The sequence below is a fragment of the Sminthopsis crassicaudata genome, chromosome 1 (genome assembly GCF_048593235.1).
Source record: "Sminthopsis crassicaudata isolate SCR6 chromosome 1, ASM4859323v1, whole genome shotgun sequence".
NCBI lineage: Eukaryota > Metazoa > Chordata > Mammalia > Dasyuromorphia > Dasyuridae > Sminthopsis > Sminthopsis crassicaudata.
The window spans coordinates 464,020,691-464,034,605 of record NC_133617.1 but is presented as its reverse complement, the minus strand read 5'-3'; the positions used below and the strand labels follow the sequence as shown (position 1 = coordinate 464,034,605).

The 13,915-nt window shown below is 33.6% G+C and overlaps 1 protein-coding gene across 3 annotated transcripts in view; it reads left to right on the top strand.

The window, feature by feature from the left end:
* Nucleotides 1–11,699, top strand: part of HSDL2 (hydroxysteroid dehydrogenase like 2) — a 35,803-nt gene extending 24,104 nt beyond the window's left edge. For 2 of the 3 annotated variants that reach the window (XM_074280877.1, XM_074280876.1), the window contains exons 7-11: nt 1,100–1,294; nt 2,751–2,825; nt 4,910–5,062; nt 5,504–5,632; nt 11,429–11,699. In XM_074280877.1, the coding sequence (XP_074136978.1) occupies nt 1,100–1,294; nt 2,751–2,825; nt 4,910–5,062; nt 5,504–5,632; nt 11,429–11,541 (665 nt within the window). In that variant the 3' untranslated portion in view covers nt 11,542–11,699. Of the gene's footprint in view, nt 1–1,099; nt 1,295–2,750; nt 2,826–3,629; nt 3,702–4,909; nt 5,063–5,503; nt 5,633–11,428 lie in introns of all 3 variants that reach the window. The other variant, XM_074280875.1, reaches the window with a different exon arrangement.
* Nucleotides 11,700–13,915: the final 2,216 nt, after the last annotated feature.

Sequence of the window (13,915 nt, the reverse complement as noted above, 5' to 3'; positions counted from 1 at the left end):
GCCACGCTGAGCATTACACTGACTACCTGCCAACTGCTATTCCCTAGTACTTCCAAGATCCAACTTTGTCAGGAGAGTCCTCCACTTTTCCTGCCTTCCAACCCAAAATCTTACAAGCTACACACATTGTCACTATTATTCTTGTTTGTTGGATGGGCCTTCTTTTCCTTTTGTGTTTGGTTGACTTTTTATTCAATTCTGGGGTAGAAGGTGTCACCATAGTTTATCATTGTATTTTTTAATCACATTCAATCTGTTGTGAAGTAAATATGTTTGAGCTGGGAGACTTATGTGCCCCCTATTCAAGCAATATTTTAGCAGAAAGTAGCCCTATGTACTTGTTTTTCAAATTTTAATTCCTTTTCTATAAAATTAGTTATGGTACTTAAAGCTCTTCCCTCAAAAATGTTGTGAGGATTCAGCACAGTTTTTAACATTTGCAAACTTTAAAGCATGGTGTAAATGTTAGTTGTTATTTTTCGTTTCCTAAATAATGCTAATTGAATAATTACTGTAAAAGGAACATTTGAGAGCATTGATCTCTTTTCAGTGGTAGTCCTGTTGTTTTCTACTCTATCTTTCATATTCAGAATGGAATCCTCGACATACATATTAAAAGTGTCCTTTTCAACCAATTCTTTTAAAGAATATTTCAAGTTAATTTTTTAAATGGTATTTTAAAAACCCTTTGGGTTTTTATATAGGATGGAGATCAGGGTTTGTATACTGAAGGTGAGAAGTAAAAGGGATTAGTATTTAGTACAGAGAAAAATCCTATATAAAGTAGTGCAAAGTCTTATTTGCAAAATGTTTTTAAAAAGTATGGCTTATTACTGTTCTAGCTCCAAATTACCAAAGTTAAAGCATAAATATCTATTTTTGATGCCAGCAAATGATAAAATACAAAAATATGAAATTACATATACCATCAATCATCATTGTATTACATGATTTTATGTCTCTTTTTTTTTTAAACTCTAATTTACAAATCATAGAGGCATCATGGGCCAACTTTTACATTGTTTGAGTAACTATTTTATGTGTGGTGTGTGTGTGTGTGTGTGTTTGTTTTGTTTTGTTTTGTTTTTGCTTTGAATAGCCATACATACTGCTGCTATGGATATGTTAGGAGGATCCGGTATTGAAAGCCAATGCAGAAAAGCTGACATCATTGCCGATGCTGCATATTCCATATTCAGCAAACCAAAAAGTTTCACTGGCAATTTTATTATTGATGAAAATCTGTTAAAGGAAGAAGGAATTAAAAATTTTGATGTCTATGCAGTTAAACCAGGTAAAGTTTTTTTTTTTTTTTTAATGATAGAAATACTATCTGTAATGCTTTAAAAGATTATATTATCAGAATCAGAAGCTTAGAATTTTAAAATTGAAAGAGGCTTTGGTAGTTATCTAGTTCAACATTCAAAAGTTCAAAAGAAAACGTTGCTACAATAAAACTTAACAAATAGTCATCCAACCTCTGTTAGAATATCTTAAGTGAAGAACTCATCATCTCCCAAGGTAGCCCATACCAATTTTTGATTGGCTCTGTGGCGCCCCACGTTGGGCGCCAAATGCTGGAACTCTATCTTTCCAGAAATCAGCAGGAGTCAGGACCACTAAATGTCTTTATTCTAGATCTTTACCGTCACCTCCAACGCCAGGTCATGAGTGCAAGTGAGCATGAGTTCCACCACCCAAGTTTCTCTTACTCCTCCCACACAAGTCACTTCCCTCTCTTTGTCCCACCAATCAAGTCAGCACAGAACAGCTGGGGAGGGTCAACCTTCAAACAAGTTAATAGGGAACCGTCCAATTGGCAATTAGTCTCACGTGCTTCATTATCCAAGTGCATTGCTCAGTTCTAGCCCTTTACAGCTCTGGTTTATTAGAAAGGTTTATTTCGGACAACAAACTTAAATTCGCCTCTTTGGAACTTCCATCTATTTTCCAGTTCAACTCCCTGAGTCAAAATAGAACAAATCCAATTCTTCTACATAATAGACTTTCTGATATTGGAAGGCTGTTGTCTTGTTGCTCCTCAGTTGTCCCTTCCTAGCTTAAACATCAGAATTCAAATTATTCAATATGGAAAATAAAGGTTAATTTTTCAAATTTGTCTCAGATTTTTGGAGTAGAGATTTTATTTAGGTACATTTTATTGGAAAATGTGCTTTTTTTGAAACTGTTAGGGCCATGAAACCTTTCTGAAAATTTCCCTCATCTCTAGTATATTGTTGGGGAAGGACAAGACTGTTGTGTCAGGCAAAATGATGATCCACTCCCTCATTTGATCTACATAGTCCTGTGAAGACCTCTCTGCTTTAATCTGTTTCCCCATTTTCATACTTTGGAATTCTACCCTTTAATTCCTTTAGATGTAGGAGGCACTGTGCCTTTTATATCAAGTGCTCAATCTGTTCAGTCAGTTTGATTTTAAGACCTAGTGGTCCTCGAGAAATTCCTTATAAAGTTATATAGTACTGTTGGTTGATCAGTTAACAGGCATTTTTAAACATCTACTCTTTGTCAAGTTGTGTGAAAATGCTGGATACTTCTAGGAAAAATAATGCATTAAGCCATATTTGTTACTAGCATCTTATTGGGGAATTAATTTATCATCATATTTTCTAATTATGTCCACTAACCAAGAATAAGCCCCTCTAGGATTGGGACACAAGATCAGTATCTCCAAATTTTATGAAATTATTTATTTATTTACCTGTTTGGTTTTGGATTACTTTTTTTAGGCCACCCTTTATTACCAGATTTCTTTGTGGATGAATACCCTGAATTGGTTACCAAGGAAGTGGAAAAACAACAAGGTAAGATAATGATTGTATTTTCTATAGGTTTGTAATGATACAAATATGTAGATGTAGTCTAAAATAAAATAATTGCCCTTATAAAGTGACACCAGCTTCTGCTGTAAAAACTCTTGATAAGTTAAGGTACAGGGTAAATAATTAGGATCCTTTAAACTCCACCCCCAGCCCCCTAGGCAAAGAAGGGTTTTATTTTCCTCCTACCGGCTGCAGACAGAAAAAAGCCAGAGACCCTTAATATTATCCTTGCAGCCATTTAAAAAAGAAAACTGATTGGAAAATTCAGTTCAATTCAACTCAACAAACATTTATTAAATGCCTACTGTGTGCTGAGCACTGTGCTAGGCTCTGGGGGAGATGCATAGTTGAGATAAGATAAGGTCCCTGCCTCTTGGAGCTTGCAGTCTAGTAGGAGGATAAGACATGTATGCAAATAACCATAATAGAAAATACACATCATAAGTACATAAGGGAGGTACAAACACAGTGCTCTTTATAGCATCACAATTAGCTTTTGTTTTTCTTCCTATTATTGACTCTCTAATTGCTTTATTTTGGAGAAGAATTGGGTAACATCAGAATGTGTTGGAGCCTTGTTATAACACTGTTCTCAAGGTCAATACCATGGGATGGGTTAGGTAAAGTAGCCCGATAATGAGGTTTAATTGTAACTTATTTTAAAAAGAATCCTAAGTAAATCCCAGAGGGATCCCAGAGGGACCCCATCCCCCCTGCTAAGTTCTCCTCTAGTGAAGAGTTATAACAAGTTTCCAGTATATTAGTTTTTCCTGATTTCTTCCCTAGTTAGAACTTGGACATCTGGTATTCAGAAGGAGAAAGTTCTTTCAAGTAACCAGTTTGCGGGTAAACGTTCAGGTAATAAGTGCTTTTGCCATCAGACATTGTAGGGTATACAGTGTGACATAATTGAGAGTCAGTGTGGTATAGTGGATAGAGAGCAGGATTTAGCTCTGTGACCTTAGATAAGGCACCGAACCTCTCTGGTCCCCAGGTCCTCTGTAACATGAAAGGGGGGTTGGACTTAGGTGGTCACTAAGGTCAGCTCTAGATCTGTGATCCTGTGACTTAACCTCTCTGAGCCTCACTTTCCTCTATAAAATGGGAATTTTCATAGCATCTACCTCAGAATTATAAGAATCAAATGAGATAGTCTTAAGTGCTCCATAAACTTTAAAGCACTTAATAAATATCAACTGTAACTATAATTATTATTCACTAAAGTATTTGATATTCATACATTTGAGGCTATGTTGATCTTTTAGTTTTCCATCTTCCTACCCCTTCTCCCATATCCAATCAAGAGCAGTCCCCTTTGCAAGAGTAGGGTCTTGCCTTCGAAGGTCAAGTCTGCTTTTCTGCCATTGGGTAAATTTTATTTTTCTTTTTGGTCCAGATCTGTGATTCATTGCATCAGTATAGGGAACTCCCAGTATGGAAATCCTTTGCACTGATGTCAATGGGTAATTCCTCTGCAACTTTTAGTCTTAGAGAGTTGCCTGGGGTCAACTGAGAGGTTAAGTCACACAGCTAGCATTTATCAGAGGCAGGACTTGAACCCAGTTCTTCCAAACTCCAAGATCAGCCCTCTATCCACTATGCCTTGCTACCTCTCAGTGTGGGGTGGGAATGGGTGGGGGAGTAATATCTTATCTCAACTTTGCATCTCCCAGAACATAGTTGGGCACTTAATAAATGTTGAGTTGAATTATTAAACTGAATTTAAGCATTTGTTGTTTCCTTCAGTTGATAGGTGGTGGTGATATCATAGGGAACCTATTAAACAAAAGCATCTCAGAACTATTTCTAATCATTCTCTGAGTGGCTGATGTCTTCAAATGGAACAATCTGGGGGTATGTAAAGTTTAGATGTTATCATTTTATTAATCTTCTAGTGTCCATTAGATGGACTAAGTAATGCACTTTAGGTCACAGGCTTTGATCAAACTGTAAACATAGGTTTGCATCATATGTACAATGTTTGATAGGTACTTGTTAACTAATGATTAATTTCTGGCCTTGTGTTGCTGAGATTTGAAGTGCATACATTACCAACTTTCTTACAGATGCAGCTCCACCAGCAAAAGATTGGAAACAGTATCTGCAACAACCAAAATTAGCTGCTGGAGCAGTTGAAGAAACGTTTAAAATTCTTAAGACAGCTCTCAGTGAAGATATTGTGAAAGCTACTCAGGCAGTTTATATGTTTGAACTTTCTGGTAAGGCTACATTTTACTAACTTTTGCCTTAATTCAATTTAGTAAATATTTCTTGAACAGCTACTATTCTAAGTGAAAGTCAAGAACAGTAGTAATCTCCTTAATAATTAATTGATTGGATATACTTTTAAACCCCACTTGACATTTTTCAAAGGAAGCCTTACTACTTTAACCTACTATTTTCCAAGCAAGATTATTTAGGCTTTTGCCTCTTAAGAATTATGGAATACAAAGTAAACTACTGAATTATAAGGCATGGCCCAATTTTGAGGGGAAGAAAAATAACTTATCTTCTAAATTGGATATTATGTTGTTTATAAATATTTTTAAAAGCCAATTTACACAGCTATATTCTAAAATGTTAAACTCCTTTATGATCCCCTTTTTAGTCCCTTGTCAAATTTAAAGAAAACATAATTTTTATGATTTTATGTTATGAAGGTGAAGATGGTGGAACTTGGTACCTTGATCTTAAAAACAATGGTGGGACTGCTGGATCTGGACATCCTAGTGAACCGGTAGATGTGGTAATGACAATGACCACTAGTGATTTTGTGAAAATGTTTTCAGGTGAGTTTCTAAATAACTTTATCTAATGTATATATGTGTTTGTATGTGTATATGTGTTTTAAGCCACATATGAATATAATCTAATTTTAAAGTACATGCTTAATCCCTTCCTTAGTAATCAGAGATAAAATAAGAACTTTTTAAATCTAGAAAGTTCCTGTGAATTTGTGAATCCTTACATTTTAGGATATAGTCGCTCCATCACTCCTACATTTCCCTGTTCCTGTACTATAGCCATTTTCTTTACAGTCCTGAATGCTACTTGGTTAACACAGGAGTGAGTTATTTATTATATCTGGGGGGAACAGACCACTGGAGATAAAGAAGTTTAGTCTTTTTTAAAATTTATTTATTTGAAACAAATGCAAAATAAAAAAAAAAATAGAAAAAAAAAAGGAGGAAAAAAAAAACATTATCATATATCCAGCAGAACATCAGAGGATTCAAAATATATAACAATAAATTTCCATTTCAAGAAAACATAATAATAGAAAACACTGTATTCATAATCCATGTTTTCTTGGCTTTCCTGTAGGTTTTCTTTTGTTCTCTGCTATATACTTTTTATTTTATCCTTTTTTCCTGTCTTTCACCCCTTCTCTCAAGCCAGCTACAGTTAAGCATGAATATGTGTATGTATGTACATGCATGCATATACACACACATATTTATACATATACTCACATATGTATAGATATATTTACAACAATATTAATATGCCTAACATAGAAATTAGATTTCTCTCTAGGTTGAATCTTTTATAAGTCTGACTTTGTTTAAGATCAATACCCCTACCTGTTTTTTTAAAAATTCTTCTGATCATTGTTATTATGTTTATATATCTTCCCCTCCCCCCTGCAATCTGTTAATTCTTCTACATTACTTCTATCTGTTAACTTACCTAGCTATTACTTAATCTACCCATCTTACCCTCCATGGATTCATTGTCATTTTCCATCCTTTCCCTCCTATATCCCATTCCTATTAATCTACCCACCTTATTCCAGTCCCATTCTTCTAAACATCCTTTATCCTATATTATATTGTGTCCCTCCTTTTCCCACTAATCTACACTCCTATTCCTGTTGATTTACACACCCTTCTATAACCCACCTTATATTATACCATTCTCCCTTATTTCTTTCTAGATTTTGTAGGGTACTATATCTTTTTTAATATAGTACTTGAGGAACAACAACAGAAATATTCTTCCTTTAACCCATTCCTGATTCAAGTAGGCTTTCAGAACTACCTTTGTGTTGGCTCTTGCTATTACACCTCATTTGTGTAGCATAATTATTACTATTGCTACTTTTTCCTAAATAGTTTTGCCTTGTAGACTCACATCACATTCAGTTCTATCCTAATCTCTTTTTTACCCAATCAGTAATGTTAATTTTAGACAACTGGATATTTCCATGTAGAAAACAAATAATTTGTCCCTGTTGAGTCTTTTGAAATTAATCTTTGATGTTAACTCTTATACATTAAGTTTTCTGTTGAAGAACTATAGTCTTAAAAAGAATTCTTATACTTAAATCAAATTCAGCAATTAAATTAAATAACAGCAATTTGATCCACAGAAATATTGAACTTAGTCCAGAACTGTTTATAGAGAAATAGGAATGTCTTGGAGAACATTCAGGTTATAGCTACCTTTGAAGAACACCCCAATGTCAGCCTGTCTTTGAAACTTCTGAGCTTCTTATGCTAATCTAAGCCATTTATATCTGGGACCAACAGAAAAGTTCCTGAGGAGATGATTTAATTCAGGATCCATTCTAGAGTTATGCCAGAAAAAGGAGCTTACATCATGTACACTCACTTAGAGCCTGTGTTTATGTAATAGTGAGAATCTCCAAGTTCTATGGGGCATTCTCACAATTAGAACTCAAGCAACTTCAGACACTTATTAAAATAATCTTGTAATAGATGCAGTTCCTTTTATTTCAGCTCAGCACATATTTCCTGTGTGTTCAGCACTGTGCTCTAGGTGCTGAGGATTTGAAGATAAAAATGAAGTACCCTATCCTCAAAGAGTACTACTCTTTGTCTACTGTCTGTAAACATGTACACAGATAAGCAAATGGACTATATATGCAAAATAAGTTCAAAATAATAACAGAATTGGAAGTATCACTGAATTGAGGAAGTCAGGAAAGACTTCTTGTAAGAAGTAACATTTGATCTGAGACTTGAAGAAATCTAAGATTTCCTTTCTAGAGGTAGAAATGAAGGGGGGGGGAACAAAATTTGTGCAACATGTAGAGGATGGGGAATAGATTGTCCTGTACAAGGAAGAACACGTGGCCAGTATGGCTAAATTATGAGGATCAATAATATTTGTCCTAGAGGCAGTAGGGAGCCATTGAAACTTTCTGAGCCAGAGGAACAACATAGACTATCTGGGCTTTAGGAATACCAGGCTAGTACCTTGTGTGAAGGATGGATTAGAGAGTGGAGAGGAGAGACTTGGGGCTGGAGACCTGTAAATGGCCCCAATGCAGTAGGACTTAAATTAAGACAGTTGTAATGTGATGTAAATGGAGAGATATGGTAATGAGATGGGGTAATAGGGACAAGACCTCACAATTGATTAGATATGAGACCTCACAATTGATTAGATATGAGAATCAGTGAGTTAAGGAAGACCCCACTATTTTGAAACCTGAGTGATAAAAGAGTAGTGTTCTTGACAGAAATAGAGGAGTTAGAAGAAAGATTAGTTTTAGGAGTTTTATAGTATTTATTAGACCCAAAGCTTTTGTTCTGCTTGCATCTTTATAATTCACTGTAAAATTCACATACTATCTCTACATAAGTTTTGTTTTTGAACTAAAGCTACAAATTTCTGATTTAATCAGATAAACATTATTTTTTCAGCTGTAATCTATAAATATATTTGATCCAAATTGTATGTAATTTTTCTGATCTTTTTTAAAACTTAAGTTTTTTAATGTGAAATTTGAGATTTTTTTTACATATCCTTGATTGTGAATTTTTTGCAAGTTAGTTAAAATCCTATAAACATATCCTTTTAGTAACTTTTAATGAAAATATAAATTGATTACTAATTGAGATCAGGACACTTATTTCATCTCACTATTAGTATCTATCCTTGTGAACTCAGTATACAGCATACTTTGTAAATATGATTTTTTATCAATTTATAATGGGGCCCATTATTATTTTCATATGTCTTATAAATAATTTGCTCACTTAGACTGATTAATAAGGGCCAATTGAGTACAGCACAAAATTACATAGTTTATAGACAAATTAAGAATTTTGCCATAGAATTAAGATTCCTTTTTCTTTTTTCCCATTCTCTCTTCCTCTCTCTCCACTTTTCCCTTTTATTTATATGGTTATAGGAGGTTGGGTTTTTTTGGCTTTTGTTTTTTGTTTTGCTGAGGCAATTGGGGTTAAGTGATTTGTCCAGGGTCACATAGCTAGGAAGTGTTAAGTATCTAACATTAAATTTGAACTCAGGTCCTCCTGACTTCAGGGCTGGTGCTCTAACTACTGCACCACCTAGCTGCCCAGTGGGTATAGGATCTTGAGGCAAGAAAGCATGTTTCTGTATCCTGGTTATTTAGATTATATTTTGTATTGATATCTATTGTTTCCTCCCCTAGAAAAGAAAAGCTCCTTAAAGGCATAGATTGTATTTTGTCTTTTTGTCATCTTTGCCTAGCACAAAACCTTTACATATGGTAGACATTTAATAATTGCTTGCTGAATAATTTGGTAAGCATTTTAATCAACATTACTTTTAATCAAGTAAAATTGCCTCCTTTGCTCAATAGAGGACCTTACAAGTTAAAGATGACCTCATCTATGCTAAATTTTTTTTTTTATCCTTGAAAGACAATTTTTGGTGAATTTTTAATTAGCAAAAACATCTAAGACAAAATGTTACTTCTAGGGACATTACATTTTTTAAATGAATTGAAATTTGAATATATATGTAGTGATATATACAGAATATGTTATATGGCACATTGAATTATTTTGAAAACCAGTTCATTTTGTAGACTAGTGTTCCTTAAAAGTAAATATTTATACATTGACTCATTTTCCCATTTTAGAGTTACATTATCTTTTTCTCTCTGTAGATGTTTAATTTTTGATTGCTAAGACATCATCTTCCAAAATACCTCCTCCCCTTCATTCATTTGATTTGTTGTTCACTCATAACTATCTCTTCATGACCTCATGGATCACAGCATGCCTAATAATGTCCATAGGGTTTTCTTGACAGCTGAGGATGGGGGGATGGAATTGGTTGCCATTCTTTTCCATTGAATTAAAGCAAACAGAGGTTAAATGACTTGTTTCCAGGTCACTCACTAATGTCTGAGGCCAGATTTGAGGTCTTCCTGTTCCCCAGACCCAACACTCTTATCTAACTTAATTTCCACTATGTCCACTGTAAAATAGTTTCTAGCATCTCTTCAACTAAGAATCCCTAGTATCTAGAGATTAACCTGGGATCCATGAATTTCAGTTATAAAATATTTTGAAAACTGTATTTCAATATAATTGGCTTCCTTTGTAGTACTATTTTACTGATTTAATAATATTATTCTGAAAATGGGGTCCAACTCTCACAAAGGAGGTCAAAAAGACCACCTGATCTAGCACTTTACAATTTACAAAGCATTTTCCTCACAATAATTCTCAGAATTGTAGTGTTAAAAAGCATTCTCTCCATTTTCTTTTTCTTTTTGTTAAAAATTTTTAAAATAAAAAAAATTTTAAATACTACTTTAATTTTCCAAATTAAAAAAATTAGCCTTGAAGAAGTTATAATTTGCCCTCAGTCCCATAGCTAGTAAGAGCGAGAGGCTGTATTTGAATTCAGTTCTTTAATCTAGAATTTGAGAGTTCTGTGTACACACAGCTAGGAAGTATAAAGTATCTGAGACCAGATTTGAACTCAGATCCTCCTGACTTCAGGGCTGGTGCTCTATCCACTGCACCATCTAGCTTCCCCTTAAAGATTTACTCTTAATCTTTTCAAGGAAGAAAGATCATAAATTCCTTCAGCAAGTCTAATGAAATCTATGAATACTTTCTCAGAATGTTTTTAACCTTCCTGCTGCTCTGTGAAGATTGGGTCCTATAGTATTCCAGAAAAAAACCATCTCTGTCCCCTTAATAATTCACTGTGCCCTTTCCCTATGTTTTACATATTTATTATTAATGTAATTTTCCCCCTTCCAACAATCTTTCCTTCCTCCAAATAAAAAAAAAATTAGTATCTAAGTCCCTTGAATATAGAAACTGTTTTGGCTTTGTATTCCTACCAGCTAGTCAATTATCTGGCTTCACAGTAGGTATTTCTTTTTAAGTGCTTTTATTTTAAAGTTTAAATGCTTTTATTTTAAACCTTGTTGTATATATATATTTTTAAAACTACAAAAGTTATGTCTTATTTAATAACCATTTATTTAAATGACTTTAATATGCTTGCTTAGTGTTCAGGTTTTGATCATTATTTAAATACAGAAAAGATTTTTTTCCCTCTAGTTTTCATTTCTATTTAGCATTTACCTTTTCTGTAATCCTCAGTTAATTTCTGGTCTAAGGAATGGAGAATTTTATTGCTGTGTTGTTATAAAATGCTTTAATAAGGATAATATTTCTGCACCTATCTATATAAAGAATTTTGTAGAACTGTAGTAGATTCTTTCAGTAACAAATAATTATAGCTATAGTAAGCATATATGCAAGTGAATTAATGTATTTTTTCCACTTGATTTTTTTTTTTTTTTTTTTTTTTTTTTTCAGGAAAACTAAAGCCAGCAATGGCATTCATGTCAGGGAAGTTGAAGATTAAAGGTAACATGGCTCTAGCAATCAAGTTGGAAAGGTTGATGACTCAGATGAACTCCAGACTGTAATAGGAATGGAGTTCTTGTTCCATATGTAGACCATTTGGCCTTAAAGAGTAAAAACTCATTGTTTAAAATTCGGCTGTTCACCTTGTTTTGCCTATCATGAAGAAACATGTTTGATTTGTATGTCAATATAACTTAATAATTAAAACAGAAAGCAAAAATGGTTCTGGCTTAGTTAAATACAACCATAGGATATTATTGTTTCTTATATATTCTAACAGAGAAATACTGAAGCTAAGTATAAACCAGAGAAATTTCTCTTTGTTCAGGATTGGGTGTTTTGCGGTGCACAAAATTGTATTTGATCTTTAAGGATCAGAAGTCAAAATTGTATATCTTTATAGTTTTATTCTAGATAGGAGGATAAGCAAGCTAATTCATTTGAAAATTGAGGGGTTTTTAAAACCTTGGATTAATGAAAATTTTTGCTGATATTTTGGATTTTTAAATAGTTATATTTTTAAGGAAATATCATCAGTAATGTTAACAGCTAATGAAATTTAAAATGTTCTGGGGTTTTTTGTTGGTTATTATTGACTTTCTTGTCTGGTGCAAAGCATCTTGCAAGAAAACAATTTAAATGTAAATCAACTAATTGTAATATCAGTTCTGCTTATGTTATGTGTACATGCTCTGAAATAAACTAACTTTCTCACGTAGTCTATATAATTGTTGCTTCCTTTTTTTTTTTTTTGTAATTATAGAGACATACCCCAACAGGTTAGTCAAAGACAAAAACAAAAGATCCAGTGTAAACAAAACATTCTTAAATTCCTAAGAAAACAACTGGAAACAAAATGGATTGACCACTCTTATTTTGAGCGGGGAGGGCAGGAATGACTGGAATACTTATGATTAAGATGATGATTACTTAGTAAAAATTATGACTGAGGAATTTGTAGAAACATGGGCAAATTAGTACAACCCAATTAATTCAAAGTAAAAATAGAACCAAAAGAACACTATGCATGATAACTATATTAACAATATGAATGAAAACAAGTCATTAAAAAGATTGAACTCTGAGTAATTGAAAAGTCAGTGATGGTTATAGAGAACAGGTAATGAAGCATACTGTCCTACCTAAAGGAGAGATGATGGATATGATTAGAATAGAATCTTGTATGTTTTAGAGAACGTCTGTCTTGTCTGGTTTTTGCTTGATTTTGTCACAAAAGAGGGTTGAACCTACAAAAGAGTTAGAAAATAACAATGAAGGAGGGAAAAGCATCAACCAAAATGAACAGCAAGTCCTTAGTTGTGGCAGTGTTCAAGATAATTTCTTAATTTAAAAAAAATTAGCCAAAAATGTGTCTATTTTGTAAAAGACATAGGAGAATTGTAGAAAGCCTGAACTCTGGAGAAGTACAAGGTGTTAACTCAGTGGCATTGATGAGATAATGGTTCTCTAGTATACATACACTTAGTACTTAGCATGGTGATGTAATGATTCTCTAGTTCACACATCAGTTTATTGTAATGATGTATTTGTAATAAGGTATTTAAACTGGGGACAAAGTCAGAGTTGGTGGGGGAAGACTGGTTGAGACTGTGAGACTGCTGCAAGGCCCTTCTGGAGGACTTCTAGAAAAATAACCCAAACACAACAGAAAATGATTAATTTTAATTATAGAAATGTAGTAATATAGACCAGTTATGTATCAAGAACCAGGCCTAATTAGTGGACATTCTATGTGCTGCATCAGGACTAGTAGCTATGAAATATTCAAGGAACCAGAAAAAGTATTCCATCATGTTAGATTTTCTATAACGAATTTACTGAAAGATGAGAACAATTATACAGAATGAAAAATCATTTTTCTCTCATGAAATTGGAAGGAGGTCTCAAACCAATGAAATGACAAATTGAGGTTTTAAGTTTTATTTTTGTTGCTTTGCTTTTTTTATTCTCCCCCTTTCTAAGTATTCTATTGGCTTTAAAATGTACTAAGGGTTCCCATCCAATAATTCTCTTTTTTTATAGCTAAAATTTATTTCCAGTAGGGATGGGTTCATAACCTAAGATGTTTTGTATGCCTTTGACCCAGAAATGACACTACTAGGTCTGTATTCCAATGGGATCAAGGAAAGTGAAAATGACTCTCTCTCTCTCTCTCTCTCTCTCTCTCTCTCTCTCTCTCTCTCTCTCTCTCTCTCTCTCTCTCTCTCTCTCTCTCTCTCTCTCTCTCACAGCTCTTTTTGTGGTGGCAAAAAATTGGAAATTGAGGGGAATTGGGAAGTGACCAAGTTTATGGGATATGGTTTTAATGGAATATTGTGCTATAAGAAATGAGACATTTCAGAAAAACCTAAGACTAATACAAACTGATGTTGTAATGATGATAAGCTATGAAATCCTTAGCTAATAGATATAATG